The sequence below is a fragment of the Malurus melanocephalus genome, unplaced genomic scaffold, assembly GCF_030028575.1.
Source record: "Malurus melanocephalus ecotype Western Australia unplaced genomic scaffold, MMel_1.1 scaffold_330, whole genome shotgun sequence".
Taxonomy (NCBI): domain Eukaryota; kingdom Metazoa; phylum Chordata; class Aves; order Passeriformes; family Maluridae; genus Malurus; species Malurus melanocephalus.
Genome location: NW_026623562.1, coordinates 383,251 through 409,706, shown reverse-complemented (window position 1 = coordinate 409,706; position 26,456 = coordinate 383,251). Strand labels below are relative to the sequence as shown.

The window sequence follows — 26,456 nt, the reverse complement described above, 5'->3', positions numbered from 1 at the left end:
AGTTGATGACTGGTGCATGAACTTTTAATATTTCAGGAATTGTTTGCACTTCTGTATTGATACTTCTGCAATTCTGTTACTTTCTCATTAATAGAATTCTGTTCTTGACATATTATAAGTTTTAATTGTCTTGCTAGTGTGCTTTCATGTTGAATGACTAATAATGGAGAAATTAGGATGTCTGTCAGGTAAAAAAATTGAATATGTCCTAATTTGTTCTTAGAGCTATGAAATAATTGTGGGCTAGGGTGGAAAAGTATTATGGATATAGGTATGCAAAGGAGCTTGCCAAGTGTCTATATATCATAAAATGTCTTAAATCTACAGACATAAAAGTAGGATGAAGACACAGCCATTAAAAAGGCAGTCATTTTTGAGTGTCACATAATTTAGACACTCTAAGTTATTGAAGTGTCACAAGTTTATTGCACCTAATTTATTAATACAATCATTTGGGATTCACTTATGTCTCTTGCTCTGCCCCGAAACAGGCTAAAAGTCTGTTAAAATGCACAGGCTCTGCTTCAGCAGTAAAAGTGTAAAATGCTTCTCAAAATACAGTGACATGAAAAATAAYGATTTTACTGTAGTACTTGCAGGTAAAAGGTGATCATGTTTCTGTTTATTTGTATTTGTGTATTAAAGTAGGACAGAGAAATCAGATAAAAAACAGGTGACTTTCATTCCTATTTAGCTTTTCCCTTGCCACATTAGGTGACATTTGTATGGGGAAAACAGCCTCTTGCTTTGGCCTCTAATGAGGACAGACAAAAAACCCTCCCCAAAACCAACCAACCAGCCAGCTAAAAATCCTGACAAATATCTTGTTAAGTGCTTTTATGCTTGGAAAATTTTTTTTTTTTTTTTTTTTTTTTAGAAGTGGGAACAGTTTATAATTTCTTTTTAATCCTTTCATGTACTGAATTGGCTTTTCTTAGTTAGCTGGTTCTGTTTTGTTTATTTGCTACCCAGGATCTCTTTTGATGTGTTTAAGCAGTTGACAAAATAGTGCTGAGGAGAGCTGGAGACAAAAGGATCCACTTGATTGTAATACAGGTGGAGTTTTGACAAAACATCTTATGTGATATCTGAGACAGTTATACACATGAAGAGTTTTTACTTTTAAATTCTTTGCAATAAAATAATAAAAACATTCTCACCTTTTGTTATCTTTTTTTCCCCTAATCAGGACAGAATTTTACCCTAAGGCAGTTAGGAGTTTGTGAACCAGCAGCTCGTCGAGGACTGGCATTTTGTGCGGAAATGGGGCTCCCCCACAGAGGTTACTCTATCAGTGCAGGGTCAGATGCTGATACTGAAAATGAAGGAGTGATGTCTCCAGAGCATGCCATGAGACTTTGGGGCAGGGGGGTCAAATCAGGGCGCAGTTCCTGTCTGTCAAGCCGTTCCAACTCAGCCCTCACTCTGACTGATACCGAACATGAAAACAAGTCCGACAGTGAAAATGGTAAGTTCTGATGCCTATGCCCATATATAAATTATTGTTTATTTGCTGTTTTGGCTGACACTCAGTAACTTAAAATCATTAAAGGAAAGGCCTTCAATTATTTACCTTCTTTGTTTTTCTCCCCTCTCCTCTTCCCAGAAAAGTCGATATCCAGTATAAGTCCTAACTAATGCAACCTTTGGGTGTGATGCTTTAGCTGTAATTTTAAAGGAGTTTAATCACAAAAAAAAAGATTAGTTCTGTATTATCTCAGGCCATGTCACCTGTTACCCTCTGGGAAACAGCCAAGTGGTGATAAAGTTGTCCCCCAGGCTAGCTTGCATTCAAAAGTTTCTTTGTAAACTGTTCTTCAAGACATCTTGGAGAAGTTGCAGAATCTTGGAATGGATGAATGAACTCAAAGAATAGCTTATTAACAGGGCTCATGTGATTGAAAAAGAAATTTGATTGTGCTTTAAACTTCTTAGCTGATGAGAGCAATTGGAATAGTGGTGAAGAGGGACATGTGGCCTTTGATGTGCCTGGGGGACTGGATTACTGTGCAATTAAAATCTGCAACAGAAATCTTAACAGCAGCTTTGTAGAATGTGGGGTATGACCATTGTATAGTAAGTCTTAGAGTTTAAATGAAAATAGGTTAATAGAATTGACTGATTCATTTTAAAAGCTTTTCAAGTTTTTTACCTCCTCTTGAGGTTATGAACAGAATCTAATGTGGTTTTAAATGCTATCTTTACCAATYTTAACTTTTTATTTGCCAGAGATTTTCAGCTTTGCTAAAATTAAAACAATTGATCTATTAACTTCATGACTTTCTATGTGAAAAATTCAGAAGAGGAATAAAGAAAAATGAGTAACAATGAAAATTAGTGATAGCTATTGCCTGCATGTCTACATGTAATTTTATTAATTTATTAAACCTGTCTGCTCAGCTGTACAAAAATTAGAGCAATTTTATTGCTATTCTCTGGCAATGACTGTAACACATGGTGGGAAATAGCTATGTAGGTATGGATGTATAATAATCCTTAAAAAATTAATGCACTTTTATTTTAAACTACAAGCAGTAAAATTCAGTCCTTTCTATTTATTATTTTAACTTCAGTTTGAGAAAACAAAGCCAAAGCCATAATTTGGTATTATATATACTTGTTTTTCCTYTGGTGGTTGTTTCTACCAGAAGAAGCTTGTACAAAACTACTGTTTCAAATGGGACCCTCCTTTTGTGATAGATTTAGTGCTCCATGGTACCTGAACAGACAGCTCTCAGGTGTTCACAATGTCTTATGTCATGCTTGGAAAACTTGTTATGAGTCAGAGGCAAGTTCTGTAAGAGGAGGACAGAAGTACTTGCCTACCACCTTTTGGCAGTGGCGTTTCTGTGAGATAATACTTGATATTTCAGCTGCAAAGCAATCTGGAATAAGTTGTTGAGCAGTCCTGTGATTTTGAAAGGTCTGTGGTTAAACAAATTCTCTTGACCCTTTGGTAAAACACTTGGTTGTTGATCTTGAAAATACATATTTATATACACATGCATGCACGCATACACAAATTCCATAAAAAGTCATATCTTTACTGAAGAGGTGACAGCTTCAGAGGTACCAAAGGTTTGTTATATTTTTCAATAAATTTTATATTTACAGTTTTTAAAACAGCAGATTATCTGTTTACAATATGCCAGAACATCCTCCATCTGCTGAAAGTTTGAGGTTTTGTTTTTTACATGTGTGAGAAGACTGTGAGGAGTGGCTAGAATTAGGCAAGGGATGTCTGCTGTTTGATAYAAATTCAGCAAAGAGTTTAGCCACTAAAAAGGATTACAGTTGATTTATTTATTAATAGGGAGGCCAGCAGTCCAACTTATGAATGTACTGGGACTGCTGTGAAGCTAATGAAATTTTGATGCTTGTGAGTTCCCTAGGGTTATGAAACATCTATAACTTGGACCATGTCATGGGTCGCCGTTTCAGTGAAGATGTTAAAATGGTGAAAAGCTTAATCTTCTTTGGTATTTTTTCTGCAAATTTTTGTTTCCACTGAACATGGGAGACTTGGCTGAGAAATGATTTTATAGACATCGTTGGAACTCAGTATGTTTAATGTTCGCATTAGAACAGAAAATATAATTTAAAGCCAGGAAAACTGTATCACCCTGGCAGGAGCAGGTGCTCTAATCAAAGGACTGAACTGCAGGTGCAAGTTTTGTTAATTCATGGCTTAAAGTTAACAGCTGTGCCAGTAAACTGTTAAAATCGGACAAATCTAAAAAGGCTTTTAAACCAAAGTGAGAGTTACGACGAGTCCTCTGTACTGCATTTGCCTCTGCTGTGTGTGAAAGATTCCTGACTGAATTCTGATGGAATTGTTTTGCAGGTAAATGCATTTCTATGCAGCATGTTTACCTTTAAGGTAAAAAAGGAGCGACTGGTTATGATGAGCAAAACACATCACCACCAGATTGTACTTTCCTCACGTGAAGACCTCAGTGTTTTAGCAATCCCACTGTTCACCCAGTAAAGCTATTCACTGTATAAATAGTCCATTGCCATAATCGATCTTATTGGAGTTAGTTGGACTTGTCAAGATGAAGAGAACTTTGACTTATCCTATGGCTTTATGATCTCAGGATTAACAATTGCTGAATGTACTTGGAGTTTTCTTACTTACCAATTAGACAGGAAGAGAATCTCGGCGTCAGAATGGCATTTCCTTTCCTTCCTTGTAACCATTATGTATTTGCTGTTCTGAAATAGATATGGATTGCACGCCCCTCAGGAAGGCAGAACTTGCAATTCTGCCGCATAATGACAGTAAGGAAGCAGAAGGAGTTTCTGCTTTCTAACCTTTTCTTTGTCAAGGTCTTAATAGGATGTTTCTAACATCATAAAAAAGGGACTTAAATGTTTCAGTAATCTAGGAAGGATCAGAAGTTTCTTTAAACATTGCACATGATTAAGTTCCAAAATTTTAAATTTATTAACATAGTGTGACTGCTAGCAGGTTTTCCTTTGTTTTGTTTCGTTGGGTTTTTGTTTTGTTTTTTTTTTAGAAAACAGTTCATGTATCAAACACAAAGTTAATAGACTTACTCTCACATCAGAGGATATTTTAGGATATTGCTCAGTAAATAATTCTGAAGAGAAATATTTTTCTTTGACTTCATTCAAGTTTCTTATATGACTCTTGGCATCATATTCTGAGAGATTTATCATGTCAGCCTCCCTGAAGGAGGACCTACATCTGTTAATCTGGGCAACCAACCAGTGTCACATACAGTATGAAGTATCAGTTGCAGCACACTGAGCATGCACATGCTTTTTCAGGCTTTCTTCTCCATTCTCATTGCAAGTTATTTCATAAATGCTGCATCAAGGAATTTATGTTGGTAATTGTTCTAGGAGCTGTTGCTTTGAAATAGAAGCAGCCTGTCTCTCACACGCTTGCCAGTAACTTTATGTTGTTAAGATGTTCTAAGATTACTAAAGCTTGTCTTTTAAACTGGATAAATGTTCCAGCAGACTATGAACTGGAAGTTGTAGTTAGGTTTCAAATGGCCCATTTGCTTAAAGGGTCAATATATTTTTAAGGTATCTTAAAATCTGCTTCTTCAGAATCCATACATTTAAATTCTTTTTTAAACCCATTAAACTGCAATCCCTGACTTAATGAGACATCAGAAGGTTAATAAGCAAAACATGAAAGTTAATTGAGCAAGTTATTCCAGAAGTGCAGCACCTTATTATTTATTTATTTATTTGTCCCTGTAAAATTATATAACTCACTTTGTATGCACTTTTTGTGTGCTGGCATGAAAGTCAGGCCATAGCAGTAATTCTGACTGGAAAATCACTCGTGTAAGACTCAAGACTTTGGTCAAATCCACGTCACCTTCTACTCCTTTGGAAAGTAGTAGTGATGGTGCTTCTGAAAAACAGATTGGGCACTCCAGATACCTGCATGCCATGTAGCTGATTGCCCCAAAAACTACCTGGGCACACAGAAAGTAGTTCTGAGGTCACAAGAATGTGGGTTGTAATTTTTTTGTTTAGTGAAAGTTTGGCACTGATGGGTATTTGTTAGAAGACCAGAGGACATCAGCATGTAGCAAAATAAAAAGAATAAAGGGAGCGAGGGAGTCGAAGTTCATGGCCTCAGGCAGTCATTCTGAATTGGTTAGATAAATCGTTTGAAACTTGGACCTATTTTTCATGGATACAGAAAAGTAGGTATTGCTGATACAGTGTTTATTGTTGAGGGTTTTTATAGGGAGAAAATATCACTTTATCAGCTGTGTGGGCACCTACTTGCTTCCTCTCCAACTTCAGACAGTTTCTGAAGATAGCATACTTGTGAATCTAATACTCTCTTGTCCTTCCAGAATGGTGAATTTACTGGCATTCAGATCTCTGAAAGCCAAGAGATACATTGGTAAGATACTTGTCAAGACACTTTAATCCGTTGTCTCTAACCCAGTTCATCTATAACATATAATTGAGCACTGCATTACTAAATAATGCTCTTAATTCAGGAAATAGTTTCATGTTTTCAYCCATTTAACATCTTTATGCTAAGGCACAAACCTTGATTTAAATGAACCCTACTGAAGGTAGCTGCCACTGCTAGCCAAATGCTGAGCCTACTGATAAAAGCAGCCACATAGCTGGTGAATTAATCCTCTTCTTACTGCTATACCACCAATTATGATTTCTTCATTCTTTCCCACAGATTTCCATCTAGCAGTTGTCTGCTCCTCATTAAGCATGCCAATATGTCTTAAATCTTGCTTTGCTGCCAAGAAAATTCATGACCAGGAAATCAATCTGTTTTATTTTTGACTGGTCAGCTCTGAAATAATATTTAATATCTAAACAGACGTACAAATTTTTCTTTGGTTATGTAGACATGCAACAGAAATCATAAACACAAGTAATTATCTGGTTTTCTGAAATTTTGTAAGTTTTCTATAGTTATGCCAGTTTTCAGACTCTATTATGATAGCAGTCCTGTGGGTATATTTCAATTAATAATCTTCTAAGCATTCATTGTTAATGCAACTGAAAATCATGTTTGTTATGCCTTTGGCTAGTGGTAGCCAAAGAGGCAACAACTGGGCTGACCTTTTTGCAATAACTAACTGGGATCTCCTGGGTTTCATAGGTTTGAGTGTCACTGAACTTGCTGTTGAGGAAAAGCATGGGATTCCAAAGGACCATCTTAATTATGCCTTCATGATGGGAGTTTGGTACAGACCATCAGGCCAAAGGATGAGGCTCTTTGGCAAGACTTAGACAAATTTTCTGATGTGCAGGAACTGTGGGTTTAACTACAGCTGCCAGCAATAAAAATAGAATTGGGATCTGCAAGGAAAAACAAATCAAAGCAGAAAATTTTAGAGAAATCACTCTTGTCTCTTAAGCTTATAAATCTTTCTAATATTAAGGGGTGGTGAAAGAGGTGTTTAAAGACTGTCATATCTTAAGATTTCTCCAAATATCTAAATTTTAAGGGAAAAAGCCATGCAAAAGAAGGAAGGAAGCTCAAGGTCAAATTTCTGAGGAGGAACTTACAATGATGCTTCAGGAAGCCCTTGGGGAGGTCCAGGCATACAAGTAAAATTGAGACACAATCAGTAAAAACGTAGAATTTACAGAAACATGAATACAAAGAAAAAGGAAAAGAGGGAGTTGATTTATTGTTTAAAAGGGAAAGACGACTATATTGCTGATATGTTTTCTTCTGGTCATTTTTGTTTTTCAGCATTTGCTACCCATGTAACTGATCACAGAGCTAATATTTACAATACTATTAAATAAAGGATTAGAGGTTGCTTAAATAAATAAATTTTGTCCTGCGTGTATAGAGTGTCTACAGCTTCTGGGCTTTTTATGATTCTTGCCTGAGAAATCATTGATGGATATGGTTCTTGAAGGTTAAAACAAACACTACAACTTCAGAAGGGGCAAAGAGAAAGGAGTAGAAACCTTTCTAATCAATTAGATGGGAAACACAGTAGCAAAAAAAATTTAAACAACTTATGCTTTATAACAAACAAGAGGAGAGATTGTACATTGTCTTGGGGTAATTCTTCTGGTGCTTAACCAACTTCATTGTGAATTTTTTTCCCTTTTATATCTAATCAGAGTTTCCCTTGCTGCAGTTGGGACCATTTTATGGAGTAGTGGAAGACCGAAGACCAAAGTTAGATTTCCACCTTTTGCCTTTCAGGCTCACTGAGCTTCTCCTGGATGTGTATGCTTCAGCACTCCAATCATCATGGGCAGTCTTCACCAAATTCACTCCAATTTGTCAGTGTTGTACTGGCAAGCCCCAAACAGAATATTGTCATCTAGATGTGGCCTTCAAATGCTGAATAAAAGGGACTAATCGCTTCCCAGGGTATGCTGGCTCCCTTCTTCTGAATGCAACCCAGTATGTGGTTATGCCTTATTGTTGAAAGGGCGCACTGCTGAACTTGTCCATGTTGCCTGCTCAGTCCTTCATTACAAAGCTGCTTTCCACTGGGCTCCCAGCTCGTGCTGTTAGATGTGGTTACGCTGCCTTTGGAATTCATGAGGCATTTTGGCTAATTCTTACAGCCTATTGAGCTCTCTTCAAAAGGCACTCCTGCTCTGCAGTCTGTTGATCATTCTTTCCAGCTTGATGGCATTCACAAACTTGCTAAGGGCATGTCTTGTTCCATCTTACTCATTCTCAGTATGCTAAATATAGTACAAACATAAACCAGCATCAATCCCAGTATTAACTCCCGACTGATGCCATTAATGTTGACCAACAGTTGCTCTTTGCACTACAAAACACTAATGTTTCAGCCTCTTCATGCAACCAGTTTTCCACAAAATGTTCTTTGTAGCTCACCCATTCAGTCCACCTCTTTCCAGCTTGGCTACCAGAATAGTATTGGAGATCATACTGAAAACCTTGCTAAAGTCAAGGAAGACAGTGTCTGCTGCTTTCCCTTTGTCTGCTGAGATGATTTGTTGTTTGTAGAAAGCAGTGAGGTTTTTGGGGTATGATTTGCCTTTGGTAAATATGATAGCTGTTCTCATTCCCTTTCCTGTCCTGGAGGCCTCTCCTGGCCTATGAAGGATAACTCCAGCAATATTTGTTCCACCAGCTTCTCTTGGAGACTGGGGTGAGGCTGACTGCCTCTGCTTCCTTATATTTATCTGCTTGCCCTTCTTTAATATGACCTTTATCTTCTACAGAGTCTTCTGGAGCCTCCCCCACTGCCATTAAATTTCAAAGAATCAGACAGTGGCCTTCCAATGACATTGGTCAGCTCTGCCAGCACCAGTGGATGCTGCACATCTGGGCCCCTGGGCTTGTGTATGTCCAGCTTGCAAAAGTGGTGTTTAACAGCTCACTCTTCCTCTGCTGTATGAGGGTTTCTCAACCRTTGTTGAGCTTTGGCATCTCCATCTCCCATCCTGCATGTCCAGGAAACATTTCTTTTTCCTCCTGGGTAGCCATCACCTCAGGGTCACAGCGGTTATTGTACAGTGATGTACAATCAGTGATGTTTCTGAGGTTTGTRAGGGTTTCTTCTACAAGTTCATAATGTGTCTGTGTACCTGTAAACTGCTACTGAAATAATCCTGCCACTGCACTCAGTCCAGTTGTAAGGCAAAAGTGCTGTGTTTCCATGACTGGCTTGGGACATTCTGAGGAAAATGCCAGTCAACTGGAGGCCTAGGGAAAGGTTAAAAAGCATGATCAGAAGTTTTAAATACATGACGCTAGAAAAGATTGGGAGAGCTCAGCCTGCTGCACCCAGAGTGCTCTGTCTAGATACTGCTGCTATTCTAAATGCCACATTTGACAAATAGGACCAGAGGCAAGCAGTACAAATAGCAAAAAGTAGAAGTTAGCTCAGAACATGGCATTCCAAGGGTAACTCAGTGAAAGAGATTGCTGGAGASTGTGTGGATATTTAATCATCTAATGTATTTTCCAAAACCGTTTTTAAATGCTGGTGTAGTTGCTGTCAGTCCCTGAGGACGAGGGTGCACAGTAGGAATTCTTCACTTCCTTTCTGTTTTTTTTGGGTTTTTTTTAAATGAGTCAAGTGTCTTATTCAACCCAAAAATCAGTCAGCAGGAAGCGTGCCGAGAAAATTAAGGCTATAAAAATGTTGCTTTGCATTTTCATATAATATTAATATTTATATATTGTTTTCCTTTTCTAATTGGAAATGGTTAATTTTTCATAGACTTCTTTTTCTCCTCATTTTAAGTTTATATGAAAATACTACTCATTTCCCCTAAACAATATGTGTTCTTTTGTATGTACTTGTTTGAGAATTTAAATGTGAGATTGCCATAAGAGTAAAGTATGTTTTGCTCATATGTAAACTGATGATCTCTGCTGTTTTGATTTGGAATGTGGTTTTGATGTCCTTGAAAAATCACAGTGGTAGTAGTAAATTGTTTTAATTAATGAATTAGAGAGCAACAAATTTGCTGAATCAGGCTTATCGACATAATTATTACTGGAATAAAAAGAAGGGGAAAAAAAAAACCCTGTCAAAACTGTGAGATTATTTGGTTTTCATTAGAAAGCAAGTTTCTCAGCTACTACTTTCTTCATTTCCTGTACACGTATGTGGATATAGGAGTGGGGGTGCGTATACGCACATATATTTATATATTTGTCACCTAAAACCAACGAATGGTAGAGGTAAAGTCTAAATAGTAGTGATTCTATATAAAAAGTGGGATTATTCATATTCAGCTATTTTAAAGGTGTTTTTAAGATATATCTAATTTGATTTGAAATCAGATTTTAATTGTGTTTACTTGTATATTTATGTCATATTGAGAAATAATCTAACAAGTATTTCAACTTTAAAGTAAATATAAGCTGTGCTGTTGTAAGATTATCAATAATAATTAGAGGTAACAGCCTTTGTATGTTGATCAAATAACAGCTGGAAAAAATTAGTCAAGATGATTTTTTTTGGTAACAAAAAGTTACAAAGGCTTTTGGAATAGACAGTTCTTTAACTCTTATTTAAACTATGTAAAGACTTCTTTTGATGTTTACTGGCTAAAGGATTTTTTTCTATTACTTAGATGAGAATTCAGGATAAAATTAAGTTGCAAACCAGATTTGAAAATTAATTCCTTTTACAATTATTATTATGTGGATTGAACTGATCAGAACTTTTTTGGGTCTCTRTAATATATTGTCTGACATCTTAGCAAAATTTAAGGGTATTTTTTCCTTATTTATGGTAAGAAGAGGATGAAGACTCAAATCTCAGGAAAAAAAATGCTTGTTAAGAAGCTGTGGATTCATTTTTATTCCACACTCTTGCCCCTCATTCAGTGTACCACTATCTTCCTAAATTGTATCAGGCTTGTGCTTAGCTATCTGTTGTTTTCACTTGTATGTTATAGAGAAGAGGAAATGTAGCTTTAACTCACTGAAACCAGGAAAAATAATCCTTGGGGTTTTTTTTTCCACTTAACTTTAGAAACCTTTCAGTGGAAAGGCCTTTGATGCCTGCTGTGACCATTATGGTTTAGTCCAGGTTTCTGTAAAGTGCATGGAAATTTTCAAAATTCTTCTCAATAACTTACTTTGGGTTTTGCTTCTTTTTAGTTTTTTTTTAGATTTTACAATTATGAGCCCACAGCATCAGGTTAGGAAAGGTGAACAATGTAAATTAATTATATATAAAATTACAAATATGCAAATGTTTACTAGGTATGTATATCTGATATCTGCTGTAATAACATCCATAATGGATAACAGTTTTCTCAGAGTTTGAAGATTCTGTGCAGCTGCTATGCCAGATCCATACTGCTGCTGGTGAATCCCTCCCTGGCGTACCATGGCTGCTGTCTAGATACATCTGAGACAAACAGTGAGCAATTCTGTCCTTAGTGCAGTGTTCACTGTAGAAAAGGAAGCTGCTGACCTGGGAAACCCTGGTTCTGGATTGTCAGGCCACAACAGAGTAGCAGGCTGTTTTTCTAGGTGACTATTTTATAGTTGTTTTTTGTCCTTGTGTTGAAATAGATTCATAAATGTGTGTGTATAGCCATATATATACATCCACAGCCATCCTTACAATACATTTTCTTACACAGCTTTTTGTTGCTGCTTATACACATAGTTTTCTTATAAACACAAAGGGCTCAAGACCACTTGTTTCTTTTTCAAATGACCTAGAAACTTTGAAGCATTTTCACAGTGAGTGTATGTACAGTCATGAGCATGGGCAAGGGAAAGTTATTCTGGTGTTACACATCTGCCACTGAATTACTGCATGCTGGAGAGATTGATTTTCCTCCCTCCCCCCACTCACTGGGGTTTTATAAATGTAATATTTCTATAAACTGATTTAAAGGTACAAATAAATTGCTTTGGATAAGTGCTGATGACTAATGCTATGGAGTCTCAGTCTGCACCTGTGGCAGACAGTCTAAAGAATTTGGGTTGCTTTGTTTGTCTACAAAACTTGACTTCCTTTTTGTATTGGGTTTCCCTGAATTGTATTTGTCACCTGTGCAGTTTGGAGAAAAATAGCAAAAGTGAAAAGTCTAAGATACTTTGGGGGAAATTTATGTCTTTGAGAAGGTTTCAAAATTGTCTTTTCTTCCCACTGTTGGAGATGAATGTTGAATTTATCAAGATAGTTTTTAATCTTTGAAGTTCTTTTGAATATTCAACATTTACAAGATATCTGGGTCAAAATGACTTTGAAAGAAAGTGGCTTAGGTTGCATGGATATTGTCCAGTCTCCTTCCATGTAGATTTAACTAGAATTGTTCAAGCTGCTAAGTTCTTCATTGCATGATTGCTGCATGCTCTATAAGGAGATTTATTTGAAATTGCTTAAAAGCTGCACTCAGTGGGGAATTCTGCTGCTCACTCCCTTAACTACTTTAGCTGCAGAGAACATGTGACGTCTTTTTCATTAACTGTCTTTGCTGCTTGTTTGCTTTCAGTAGAGTTCTAGGAGATTGTTATATTGTTTTGTAAACTCAATATTGCAGGATCCTGGCTGCTTATGGCAATTGAGATCAGATTAGATGCTTTTGTTAACAGGCCCCAGACTTTAAATTTATAGGGACTAGGCACCATCTGTTCTCAATTAAAGTTCCTGAGCTCTGAAATTAATTCCTTCCATTGGTCCATTAGACTCAATCTTTTGACCTGAAGTCATGATAAGGTTATATTAGCCTCTCGAGTCTTGGAAAAGTGAGGAGTTCACGCAGGAGCAGTGCTGAATATTCCTTTTAGTCCTTGTATCCTTGTATAGTTAGAAGGCAGAAAGTAATGATTGTTTTTCCATTTTACAGGTAGAGTGAGATTTTTTTAAAAGCACCCTGGAGATTTAGAGCTCACATCCTCGTGCGCTGTAATAGGACTTGCACTTCTAAATCACAGAAGTGCTATTGAAAATCTTTCCCAGAAAAATCAAATTTATATAGAGAATGTTGACTCAATTCACAGGAAGACTTGATATAGAAGTGGGTTGAGTGTAAAAGTCCATTGTTCCGGGCTTACATTTGCTCATTAGATTAGCTGTGTTGTGCTTCAGCTGTCTGTCATTGATTCCTTCTGCAGCTGCAAAAGTATGGAGGCTCTTACCAGAAGTCCTGGTCCTAGAATTATTCAACCAGTGCATTTGCTGAATTTCTATCTGTCTTCGGTGTGTAGAAGTTGCAGAGAAGAAAGGGATGGGTAGACAAATAAGTTCACATTTTTGTGGTTCTAACTCTCCCCTCTTTCTCATTTGCTTTCTGTATTTTACTGAAAATTGGCATTTTCTCTGTCAAAATAGAACTGGAGAATACTGTGAAACAGAGAGAACCTGTAGCCATGAGATTTTTAGTTTCAAATTAAAAGCTCCAAGGTGCCAAATAGCTATGCTGGTTGTTTAAATTTATTGGCGGTTCCTATACACATGAAGATGTGTTTTAAAGGTTTCAGGATCTGCTAGTTCCTCAGCAGCATTTTAGTTCTATTTATACAGTGCTAGTAATCCTCTGAAATACAGTTTGTCAGAGTTTTTGAGACTGAAGGCTCTTCAGTGTCCTCTGAGTATTCCTGTCTTACCCCAAAATGCAATTCATTAGGTTGTTTTGGGATCTGCTGGCCATTAGGCCATGAGTAGAAATCAGCAAAGAGAGAGTTCATATGTCTGTTTTTATTCCTGTGCAACAATCCCTTTGATCTAAAACACGCAGCAGTGTTTGCCTTCACACAGGGAGCGCACAAAGTCAGAGTGACTGACTGCTTCTTGGCAGGGAAGGARCGACTTGTGACTAATCCACCTACGTGTTGCTTATTGGCAACGTGTCAGCTAGAGGTTAAACTCAGGAATTCAGTTTTTTTATTGCTTCTCAATATTTTCCTGAAGTTCACCCAGCTCCTTGTCCATGAATGTCTTATTCACTGGGCRATGAGGATACTAAGGCACTCCCAGTGCTGCAGAGGTTTATACCTTCAAGGCTGACTGCAGTGCCATTTCCTTGTGCCATCTTCGTGCTGTCAAGGCAGTTTTACGTAGTTATGTCATGCCTCTGTTGTTTTTTAGGTTCCAGGGTTGCTGAGCCCTGTAACTACTGGCTGAACAACACTGAAATACTTTTTCATGTCTATGAGGAAAACCACTCTTCTTACTATTCTAGCAGTTGTGATGCTTATTTCCAGCAAGGCTGTATCCCAAGCAGACCAGAACCTGTTGCCTTTAAAAGGTGGGTTTTACCACCATCTAGGTGTAGCCAGGTAACACTTTTTTAATTGTGTTCATAAACAGCTAGGTAAAAATAATTCTTTTGCATGTTGCCTGCAATTAGGAGTTCATAAAGTTTAGTAACTTTGGAGTTAGCTGTTTTTCAACATCACTTGAACTTGAATAATATCAGAGTCCCCATGATACAAAGCATTATTTGTCAAGTGTGGCTTACAATAGGCCTAACTGGTATAAATTCAGAAGTGCTTCTGAATCTTGCAAATGATCTGTGACATGTATATGGATTTCAAAATTCATTTTCTACAAATGCCCAGATCCATTTTTGGAAATATAAGTTAGAGTTCTTACCTTTTTCCCAAATGTAACATATCATATAAAACTATTAATGGAACTTACCCAGAAAATGCTGGTGTCCACTTTGCAAACATTAATAACATTCTCCTTATCCAGAGAGTCATCTTTGCACTTCTGAGATTTAGGGAACACATTTAAACTACTATAACAATATTGAAAATATGGTAAGAGAGTCTGTGTACATTTAGTTAGCAATTTGCTTTTAAAAAAAGTTCATTTCTTGGTTTCTTACAAATTCTTTGTCCTTTGCAGTATCAAATGCATTGATTTTTATAAAAAAAGTTAATCAGCTTACCTTCATTCAGAATGGATTTTTGTTCCTGTGATCAGCTCTACACAATTGAATTTTTCATCCTCTTTTCTGAGGTATTTCAGCGTTATGAAAAAAGCATTAAAGAGAATTCGGATAAATTATTCTTTTAAAAAAGATTCTACTGCAATGTACTTTTGTTAAAGCTGGAGAGTTAATTGAACTGAGAGATTTCTCTTTTGTTTTCAATGATAAAGATATCTGTACTTGGTAAATAGAAGAGACAATGCCTCATGGGGAACTGGTTTCCTACTGATTCTGGTTACCCCAGAATTCATAACATGAATTTGAAGTAACCATTTAGGTGATATGGTAGTTTAGATTGTTTGAAAATCCAGTTTTCTGTGTGATTTTAAAGTAGAGTAAGTACACTACACTACAAGGTATGGGAAGAAATATTTCCCAGTCATTATACACAAACAAAAAAAAGGCTTTCTAAATGTTTTTTTATTCTGCTGTCTGATTCTGCTTTTATGGAGCACTGGTGGTTCTTCCCAGAATCTGTAAAAAAGCCAGACAGTGTAATATATATTTGTGGAAAATGTGTGATTATTCTGTTTTGCCTTAAGAAACAAACAAACCAAAACAACAAAAAAAAGCCCAACCCCTGCCTCCCCAAACCCCACAACATATATTTTTTTTCCAATGTGGTTCTACTTTATTTTTCCATGTTAAATCAAGCTGACCTAATCTTTTATGAGTTGTTTTTGTGTCTATATTACCTCAGGCTGTGCTCTCATCAGACTTCACAAGCTAAGTGGACTTGAGTTTTGGATAGTCTGTGGAAGGAATCGAAGAAAATGTACCATACTCCTAGCTGTGACGATAACGGTTCATTATGTCCATTAAATTTAGTCCTGAATCAGTGCTGGCTATTCTGCTGTGAATTCAAGTCAGACTCGTTAGGCTCAGTCCTGATCACTTGTAATTACTAAAGCACAACTGTTAGCTCAGCTGAACTCCAGCTTCTAGTGTCTTTCGTTCTGCTTATCAATTTCTTCTGAACTTTACATATGGGAAGCCTTCAAAGCATTTGCTTTGAAGTAAGAGATACTTCAATGAAATCTTGATTTGGTCGCTAATTTGCTGTCTCTGCGTTTGCACACTGCTTAATTTTTCTGGTTTTGTTTTCCTACTTATAGATGAGCATCATACCGCTTATTTTCTATCAAATTTACTAACTCTGCCTTTTTTAACTTCTTGAACTTTGTAAGTTGAAACAGTTGGGAATATTTTTTATATATGTGTGTATGTGCATAAAARTACATTTGAAGTAACTTTACAATAGGCCAAACTGGTATAAATTCAGAAGTGCTTCTGAATCTTGCAAATGATCTCTTTAAATTTTATGCAATTAAAAAAACAAAGGGGGTGCAAAAATCGGTGAGATGCACAAATTGTAAGCATTTTAAGATGCTTGTGTGTGCACATTCTGAATAAATGCAAATATTTTCATGTATTCTCAGCATGTACGTCTCTTGCTGTTGCTAATTTCTATTACTGGAGATGTGTTGTTAATCTACTCATACAGGAGTGAAAAAGCAGAGATTGTGTTACTGCCCTTTCTTCAGTTTCATGCCACCTCCCATTATAGCAGAGTACAGCTGAGCTGGTATTTTTATACAGACTTTGGTTAAATTGCTGTGAACTTCCTGAATTGATTCTTTTGATTTCTGATTGTATCAGTACTCTTAGATCAAGTACTGACACTCCTCTATACCATTTTTATGTTTTCTCTTATCTCTTGTTCAGGGCTCTTCAATCTGAGGCTTCAAATTCTATCAATTCAGTAACAGATTTTCTCTTTTTATAAAGTAGGCACAGGTGTCCCCATCTCCTGTTTTGGAGAGATGCACATACTGCCATGCTCAATGTGCTTGATGTTTTCCCATGCGATAAACAAAGCATGAGAGAGAGGAGGCGAAACCAACTTTCTGGAACTATCTGAACCGGTCTCATCACATCTAAATGAAGTGATGCCTTTCCTCCACACTTCTTCCATTCCACCAAAAGCATGGGAACAGTTTGTCATCAGGTAGACAAGCTAGATCCCAATCTTGCACAAAATAAGCATGCCACATTATAGTCAGCCACTGATTGTTGGGAATAGAGGCAGATGCTTGCACCTTTGGAATCATAGGTGGATATCAGGAAGAAACATGCTCAACCTTTCAGGGACTTTGGATGGAGATTTACTCTTCTCCTGCAGTGGATTAAGGAAGAGGAAAAGCCTCCAAATTCCACTGGTGACCAAAGGTCCAAGGATGGCTTGCATCCTACCAGCCAGGTAGTTCTGGGACAGCTGGCACTAGAGCATCTGTCATTAGGTGTGCTGGTCATGTGTATGTCACTGCAGCTCACTCATGTTTGCTCTCTGCCAGATGAGTTGGTCTGTTGCAAGTAAGRAAAGGTCTGCCATAAATTTGGTAGTTGTAACTGTGGAGAGCAAAGTCAGTGTTGACAGTGCAAGTAGCAGCCCTATCTGGTCGGAGCATTGTCTCACTGCTCTGCCATCATACTCAATGTGTCTGCTGTACTGAATTTTCTCTGCAGTATCTTCCCAAGACCTCCTCAGAGTAAGCTGTAACCAGAAGTGGCCTCATTTGTTTTGCARCTGTAGATGATGACACAGCAGAACCAAAGAGAACATGTTCATAGTATTTCCTCATTCTGAAATGCAGGATGACTTTAGCTTGTCAGGTGTCTACATTTGAAGAGAGTCAATAAATCTATACATTTCTTATTAGCCCTTTTCATTTTGGTGCTTCCATTCTTCAAAGACTTCTCTGTCTTTTTAACTTGCAAGGCTCCCTGCTGCAAKAATATTCCATTTGCAATTTCACTTCATGGGCTGTAACTCTGGACACAGGAATAACAGAATTTTCCAGACAGCTGGGCATTACAGTCCATCAGTTGTGGAACTGTGCTTGCAGGGGGACCAGATCCTTATGCAGATTGACTGACAATGCCAGAATTCATATAAAGCATGTGGCATCAGCTGGGATCTCATGAAAGCTGTAACAAATGAGCTGATGCTGTTCTAGATTATAGACSTGGTTGGAACCATCACCAGTCAGGAGATTGGGGGAATTAAATAGTGCAGTTCTGTGAATGTGGATAGCTGGAGATGTGAAATCATGCATGCATGTGTATTAGAGCTTTCAAGGCATCACTAATAATTTGTACAGGTTTGGCTGGAGTTTGTGTACTGCCCTTCCAAGTACTTAACAGAGTGATATTATGGATCTCACTGATTTAATGGAGCAAGATGCAGTTTGGTGGCTGGATGCCAGAAATGTGTGGAAATTTTGGTGTTTTCCTGGTTGTGACCAGCACTTCAGATGCACTAGTCAGGCAGAATAACTTGCAGATACAAGGGGAGTGATGTTGGGAGGAACACAAATTGCCTAATCTTTCTTCCAGGTTTTGAGCTTTTGAAAACTGTGCCATGAAGCGTTGTTCTGCATCTCATTTTTGTGCYTTACTTCAGAGAACAAGTCCTGAAAAACAACACACTATTAAGCTAAAAGGATGTGGCATTCATTCATCTCTTTTTTGCTAGGAGGGAGTCTGCCTCAAAGGAGATCTTATTATATAAACTCTATTTCCATGGGTCCTGCATTTTCAAAGTAGTTAAAAGATGACTTAGGTGTGGCTATTGAAGAGATTTGTATGAGCAGTGTGAAAGATTCATTTGCCATAGAAGAGAAAACCAAATTCATAATCTCTTCTTTCTGTGTTGGTTTTTTTTTTTTTTTTCCTAATTGTTACAGGAGTGTCCAAGCTTAGCTGGACAAGGCTGCAGGGTTCTTTTTCCAGACAATTTCAAATACCAGAGGTGTCATCAGCTGCCTCTTGTGCCATTAGGTGTTGTATTGAGGATGTATTCTTCAGAACCAAGGTTGTGATCCAGTCATTGGGGCTCACCTGAAATGTCAGGGCKTGAGCACCACTCTGAGTATCTGTGCCTTGGGGATTCAGGGAATTCCTTTTCAGAAATCATGAGATTTCTTCCCTAAAGTGGATGGATTTTACAAGTGAGATTTGGAATGTTTTGATCCAAATAGAGTTTTTGTAACTCAGAACCTAGTCAGGCAGGACATAGTTTCACATCTGCAGTGTTTGATAATGAAATTCTGACACCAGGACTCCTTAGGAATCTCTCAAACAAAATTGGAAACAACTAACCTGTGGAATACTGTGCAAGTGCTTAGTAAGTTTTCCTAGAGTTTGCATTTTCTAAGTAAAATGCACAGCTAAGTTAAATGTGAAGACAATGACTTTTTTTATTCCACTTAGGTCTTACTGCTTTCCCTGGCAAAATGCAGTTAAAATCAGTAAGCATATAGATAGATTTGAAATACATCAGTTTAAAGCCTTTATGCTGAAGAACTTGCATCTAGTCTTTAAAGTAGGCAATAGACTATTAAAAGTCTAAACAAACTGCTGACTAAATTCATTCGGAAACTAAATTATTCAACAGTATCCAATACACTCTATTGTCATAGAATGAATTTATAACTGCCTACTCTTCTTGGGAGCATTTTGTGTAATTGCTATAACTTGAATAGTAGGAACTAGATTAKTCAATCACTTCAAGTGATCTGCAGTATCTGCAGAAATTGGATATGCATGCCTTCAAGTTCCAGGCTTTTCTCAGGTAGAAAGAAAGTATTCACGCATGTAAATGTGAACATATGCAGAAAACTATTATCTTCTGCAGCCTATATGACTTTAATGATGTTTGCATGATAGTATACTTCATAGAAACACAAATATGAATTCTATGATTTGGAGAATAGCTGAAGGGTATTTAGAAATTAGTATCTGCACCTTGCTTTATTCAAAAAACTAATAGAAATTGTCTTGTTTTTTAGAACATTATTTACATACCATACCACTTTATTTAAGAAGTTTTAGTTAAAAAGCTTTATAGAAAGCATTTTGATATGTCTGGATATATTAAAAAATTAATATTGAAGAATGCATCTAGGAGTAAAAAAGTTGGCAAAGCACTCCCCTGTGCTGTGATTAATTTGTATATTATCAAGGTCTTTATTATGAATGCAGTTCCTAATGTAGGCCTGTAATAAACAGATTGTAATTGAATTTTCAATATTTTGCCACCAGGGAGTGATTTTCTTGCAAGACCTCTGCTCCATCTTCTGGCTAATTGTCAGCAGTTACTCAGTATTACTGCATTAATGTCACCAAACGGTGAAAACAGAAGTTACCTGCTTCCATTACATGAAAGGATGTGTGATTCAAGCCCCTGCCTATTTTCTGATTTTGATTAGTATGCCATTATCACTTGCACCTTTATTAACAGCACAAACTTTTTTTGAAATTACAGCCCTGGAGACAAACCACACTTCTCATAAATTTGTTTTCATATAAGGTTTCAGTCAGTTTAAGTATTCCACATAGTAAAAGCAGAAGCAGCCACAGCATTGTGATTGGATTTTTATGATCTTAAAGGTCTTTTCCAATCTAAATGATTCCATGATGGGGATTTTCAGACCCACTRGTGAGAACAGCCTTTTATGTAACACTTGAGTGTTTTGTTTTGTGACATAGCAGATGGAGTGGTAATTTTTGGAATTTTACAATTTACTTTGCCTTCCATTACTTGTGTTACACCACAAATATAGGAAGAACAAAATTACAGACTGCTGTATATGCACAGGAAGGGTGAGGAGTCTACCAGCTAAACAGCCAAGGGCTGAGGTTTTGTGAAGAAGTTGGCTGCACTACKCATTAATATTTTCCTGAAGGTCTTTGAATGTTTGGAGTAGTTTTAACTTTTGTTTGGAGTAGTTTTATCCTAGCATTGCCGGGTAGGAGGAGCCACARACACTTGGCTGGAAGAGAGTAGCATTACAATCTCCATATACTGGTCTTGTGAGCGTAAAACTATAGTTAATAAACTGCAATTCAAAAAGAGAAAATGCAGGTGCAATTTTAAAGTAGCAATGATTAATTCATACCTTCAGGATGGGAGAATCATTGGACACSCAGTGTCAGACATTCTGTAGGAAAGAAACTGCTGCAAGGGATTGTTCATAGACTATGAATCAGCCTAATAATCATTTTGTGAAGGGAAAGAAAAGATAAAATCTGGTGGGATGCAAGCCTGAGTGTCATATGAAATAGTCATAAAGCAATTCCCTCTGCATCTCTCACCACTTGTAAGGTCTCACCTATAGTGCCACTGGGATTCACAAACCAATAAAGTTTTGGACCTAAGACATTGGAAAAAAAACAGAATAAACTGAAATCAAAAGTACAGAGTATTTCCTTTGAAGAAACGATGGCCTACCTGGCCTTTTCTAAAGAAAGGAATTTGGTGGAAAGATCTTGTGCTTTTCCTGGAATATATAAGGCTGATGGTGAGGGTCGGGGAACAAYATTGTAGGTCATTCTGTCAGCAGGTCAAGAAATAATGTGCTAATTGTTGCAAGAGAGATGTTGCTTGGGCACGAGGGTGGCTAAGCACTGTTTGAGATGTCTTGGGAAGACTGTGAAATCGTCTCCCAGAGGTTTTAGGACCAGGTTAGTGTTTTATTAAGAATGGATAATCCTCCTCACTATCTTGCTCGTTCCTGTGAATCTTATGGTCTCTACAGATTTCTATAAACAAYGTGTAAAAAAGAAGTCACATTTTGAAAGCTGCCAAAAGTAAAATGTCTAGCATTTTTCACATATCTTGGTTAGCTGGTTCTGAAAACAGTATTTCATAATAATGTATATCTGTTATTTTTTAACACTTTTGCAAGCTGGACTGTTGAGAATTGTTTTGATAATTTATTTATTTTCTCAAAACACCTGCTGGTTTGAGAATTTGCCAGGTTGCTTGGCATCCAAGTGCTGTTATTTCAGATTCCAGCCCAAACTTCTATATTAACATGTGAAAAAAATAATCCCAGACCAGCAAATATTTTACACGATCCTACTGGCAAATGTGCAAATGCTGCTAAGTGTATATMCAACCTAACAAATGAGCACCAGTCTACAGTTAGGTAAAATCAGTAACTTTCCTCCCACTTCCTTCCTTGTAGGGAGAAACAGAAAGTAATGTGAAGACAGAGAGTGTGCTAGAGCAGGAATTGCCACCTACTGAAATCATGCTGTCTTCTTATGCAATCTTATTCCAGTGCTTTTTCAAGCCAGCCACCATTCATAAATGCTATACTGGGGCAGGAGCAGTGAGATGAGTGAGGGAAAACAGGGCGTAAACAAAGGTAGAGAAAGAATTAATTGGAAATGTTGCTTCATGTTTTGGACCACTGACAAAATGGGGGCTAATACTTGTGCTTGAARGTGTGAATGGGTTCAAAACTGAGGCAGGAGGAATTTTGAGTATGCACAGACATTGAGAAAAGGAAGAGACTCAGGCATGTTTGTGAGAAAGTTGACAATTCTCTTTCTAATGAAGGATTGGAATARTAACTTCACATGCAAATAATCAACAATATTGTATAATGATGAAATTGTTAGTCATGTATAAAAAATTAACTTACACAAGACATGAACTCAGACTCAGTAGCTGAATCATAGCTGTAAYATCCTTTGAAAAGTGTCCAAGATAATTTTGAAGGTGAGAATGAAGGTACAGAGGCCACAATCTATCTCCTTGTCATCCATTAAGATTTTTTGCACTTTGTTATTCAGTATAATCAATATAATAGTAAAACATGTGCCTGAAATTCTATGTACCATATTGTAATTTACCTGAGCTCTTCTTCCAGATTAAGAATTTGCATGCTTTTGATTCTTTCATGTTACTATGCAAAGAGTATTTGCTCCGAAAAGACATTATATTAATTCTATAGCATTCACATACYTCCTGGAAAGCTTACAAGAAGTTCAAAGTGAGGAAATGCCTTCATTTCCCCCTGGTCTCTTTTGGCATGAGCACTAGGACTCTGCTTTTATCAGACCTGTCAGGCCTCATGATTTCAGTGGGAGACTGATTCCCTCAGAAAGCTTTCTCTGCCATTATTTTTATATCCCCTGTACAGGAAAATAGTGCTGCAACACCTTATGGCCCTGTGACGCTTCAGCTGATGCCTACTTGTGATGGACACGGTCCTGTAACAGTCTTACAGCAGGAGAAAAGCTTTTGAAATTGTGTGATCCTCTACTTTGGCCTTGCATTGCCATTCCTCTCCCCTTGTTGTTACTGGAATCTGCCTTGTATAAGAGCTGGCAGTTGTTTTATGAGCTTCATCTTTCAGAAGATGAAGCTTTAACCTTATAAATCCTCTTMCCAAATTTCCATGTTGACAAATATTGCTTTTCTATTTCATAACTTTTATCTATGAGTTTTGAAGTGTTTCAAAACTTTCTTTTTTTAAGGTRTCACAATTCATCAGCATTTCTACAAAGCAGGTGATGGTATGGCCCTTCTTCAGACGCACAGCAGAAATGTAAATACTGGCTTACTAATTGGGCCAGCTAATTGTTATAGGGAAAGCAAGTATATATGAATTTAAAAGTATTGTAATTTTCAGCTAAAGAATTAAGAATTGCTTGTTAAGTAGTACACGGACAGGTAGAAGGCACATGTGAATTTAAATGTGAAGATTTTAATATCTGGTTCTTGGATGGAATGTGCTAGCTGTATGAAAAATTGGGAATGATCTGTTTCAGTTGAGATCTATCCACTTAACTTCTTTCAAAAAAATAAAAATATCAGTAAAAATCACTGCAAGGTTTTGAGGTACGTTGCTACAGCTTCTCAAGTAGCAGGATGGTTTTGGTAGCTAGTAGGTAAACAATAATTGGACTGAAAATTGGACAGTGAGGTCATTTACAATGACAACACATAGAGTGAGAATTACTGCTTTGGTTGTAAGTGTACAGTATGCTTTTTGAAGCTCATGTAAATTGGAAGAAAAAACTGCAAGTGGTCAGAGGCTTAAAGTGGCTCTTGTTTTGCCAGCCTGGTTCAGTTCCATGAATGGGGGAAATGTAATRTCACATCTGCTGGGAGTTTCTGAAAATTCTCAAGCTATAATTATATCCCTGAAATGAATTTGCATAGCTCCTGTTGAAGTAACAAGGGCATGCAAATATCAGTTTGAGATTTAGATGTGTGCTGTGTTTTTTGCTTTTCAGGTGGATAATGAGTCTCTTTTGGCCCATAGGGTGAGAATACTATGATATATAACACAGACCAGACAAGATCAAGCGAGGAGTGAGGTGCAGGTAGCGGGAATGGCTGAGCTCCTCAGGGCCAATTCTTTATAATTTAGGTCTAGTGTGCATAAGGGACATGACAAAACCCCAGTTAAGAACTCAAAATGAGAAGTTTGGCAGTTAAGTGAATGTATTTTTTTTCCAATGTCACTTAAAGCTGCTGCAAATTTAATGTACAATGTGCATTTGGTATTCAGTTTCTGAAACAGAAAGTGTATCTCAAACAATTGTCAGTAAAATGTGTAAAAAACAATTCTATAGCAAATAATCTTGCCTATTGAAAGGATAAACTGCTCTTGTCATTTTGAGGCTGAAAAAGGTATATTGAGAAAATACAGTATATTGAGAAATTACATCTGTCTGTTTCCATAAATTGTTGTGAATAAATATACAAATGGATCTTGTGCATTTCTTGATTGCCTTAAGAAATAGTGTTATTAAAGCAATAGTGAAACTGCCTTAAAAAAAAAAAAAGCAGCACTGTCTGTTTTTTCAGTCTCCTTTATTCTTTCTCTTTAGGAATATATTAGTGTTAGTGTAGCCTATGTTTTCTTTGGTTTTAAGGTTTAAGATGTTGTCAGTAATGATGATGTGTGTTCAGTAAAGATGATGTGTGTTTGATACTACTTGCAATTTTTTGCAATGTTTTTTCCCACTCTTTTAAAATACATCTCATTCTCTCCCAGCGTCCCTGAGTAGTGTTGCTTTCCAAGCTCACCAAGATCACTCACAGTACCTCTGATAAGTGTTTTTGTTTCATATGCTTAACTAATGCTGTCCAAATGCATTGAAGCAGATGGATGTATTCTGTTTGACTTAAAGGATCAGTATAGGTGGGATGCATCTCCCTGCAGTTCTCTCTCAATTCTGTATTCTTCAGCAGATCTTGTTAGAAGATTCTCCCCCCACTTCCTTATTTTAAAATAATTTTTGTCTTTTCTCTGATTATGCAATAAGTTGGAGTCTTAATATTTTCCATTCCTACCACAAAAAAAATAGACTAATGATTTTTTGGTCAATAGATTTATGTCAGCTGGTTTTGTTGTGTTTTCCTTATAGCTATTGCTATATTGTTTTGTGTTACTTCAAAAGAGAAGATCAGTGATTTCTTTGATTTCACATCTAGAAGTATTTCACAAGCATAAATTTTCTGTGTGTTAATGTCAATGTTATTTGGCAAAATTAGCTCAGGAAGGATTTGTCTGAATGGAGTCTATGCATTCATGATTAATGGAGAGGAGCTCTAGAGTGTGGCTCGAATACTTTGGGGCRGATGTAGATGCCAAGGTTGATTTTAGGTGAAATGTTTCTAATTGTGTGTGTAGAGGCTGTAGAGGAAGCATTAAAAAGCATTTWACCTGAATTTAGGTGCCAAGATCTTAATTCAGTTTAGAAGAAATACGCACTTTTAAAATTTTATTCTCCTATTGTAAACTCTCCTCCACAGTTTGCTTGGGGATATGTGATGTTCAGAAATTACACTAGAGGAGTGGAATAAATMTTTTGTTAATGTAGTGCAGCAAAATCAAGGAAATCAACCACAGCCTTTCTCCCTTACAGCAGCCACCACTGACAACAAAACTGAGAAAGCTGTYGAGCAAAGAAAGAGTTAAAGGTAATACTGATGCTGAAGGGAAAATGTCTATTTTGCARCAAAAATGTTATTAAAGTGTAATTGTTCCGAAGATTGAAAATAGCAAAAAATAATAAAAATCAGTGTCCAATGTAACTCTTCTTATAATTGGTTATTTCCTAAATAGAAGGAGAAGGAGTGTGTGTATTTGCCATTTTTCCTAGTTCACAGTACATATCATAGGGGCCACCAATGCTGTCCATGGCACAGAATATGGGAATTACACAGACACTGTGCTGCAGTCAAATGTGTGTGTGTTTTCATCAAAAATAGTCCAGATCGTGGTATGATATGCCATTTTAAAGCTTTGAAATTAATTTGCTTGTCTCTTCAGCATTCAGGGATGTGGRGCTAAAACATATTTATGTGACTGCTGTGGTATTTAGTGTGTTGTCATGGTTTTACTTGGTCCGATTTTTGGTGATGGGGGGATGGGACCAAGAAACCACAAAGATGGCTCCTGTGAGGAAGTTCTAGAAGCTTTCTCTTTCTTCTCTTTCTTCTCCAGCAAAAGGAGCCCTACCTGTTTTAGAGCTAATCCATTGTGGCTCTGAGGTTGATGGACAGGCTGCCCATCAGGCCTGGGCCAATTGCACAGGTTGGTTACACCTCTGTGATGATGTATTGTCTTTTACTTAAGAAGAATTCAAAACAAGATAGGGGCGGCCACCATGTAGTTTTAGGTTGTTAGTATTTAGTTTTAGTATTATGTTAGTTTTAGTATTATGCACTGGGGAAAAACAGAGCAGGAGGGTGA

The 26,456-nt window shown here is 37.1% G+C and overlaps 1 protein-coding gene across 1 annotated transcript in view; it reads left to right on the top strand.

Moving 5' to 3' along the window:
- Nucleotides 1-26,456, top strand: part of TENM3 (teneurin transmembrane protein 3) — a 406,242-nt gene that overhangs the window by 107,362 nt on the left and 272,424 nt on the right. Inside the window, exon 3 of the mRNA XM_057377891.1 lies at nt 1,190-1,468. Coding sequence (XP_057233874.1) covers nt 1,190-1,468 — 279 coding nt within the window. The remainder of the gene's footprint in view (nt 1-1,189; nt 1,469-26,456) is intronic.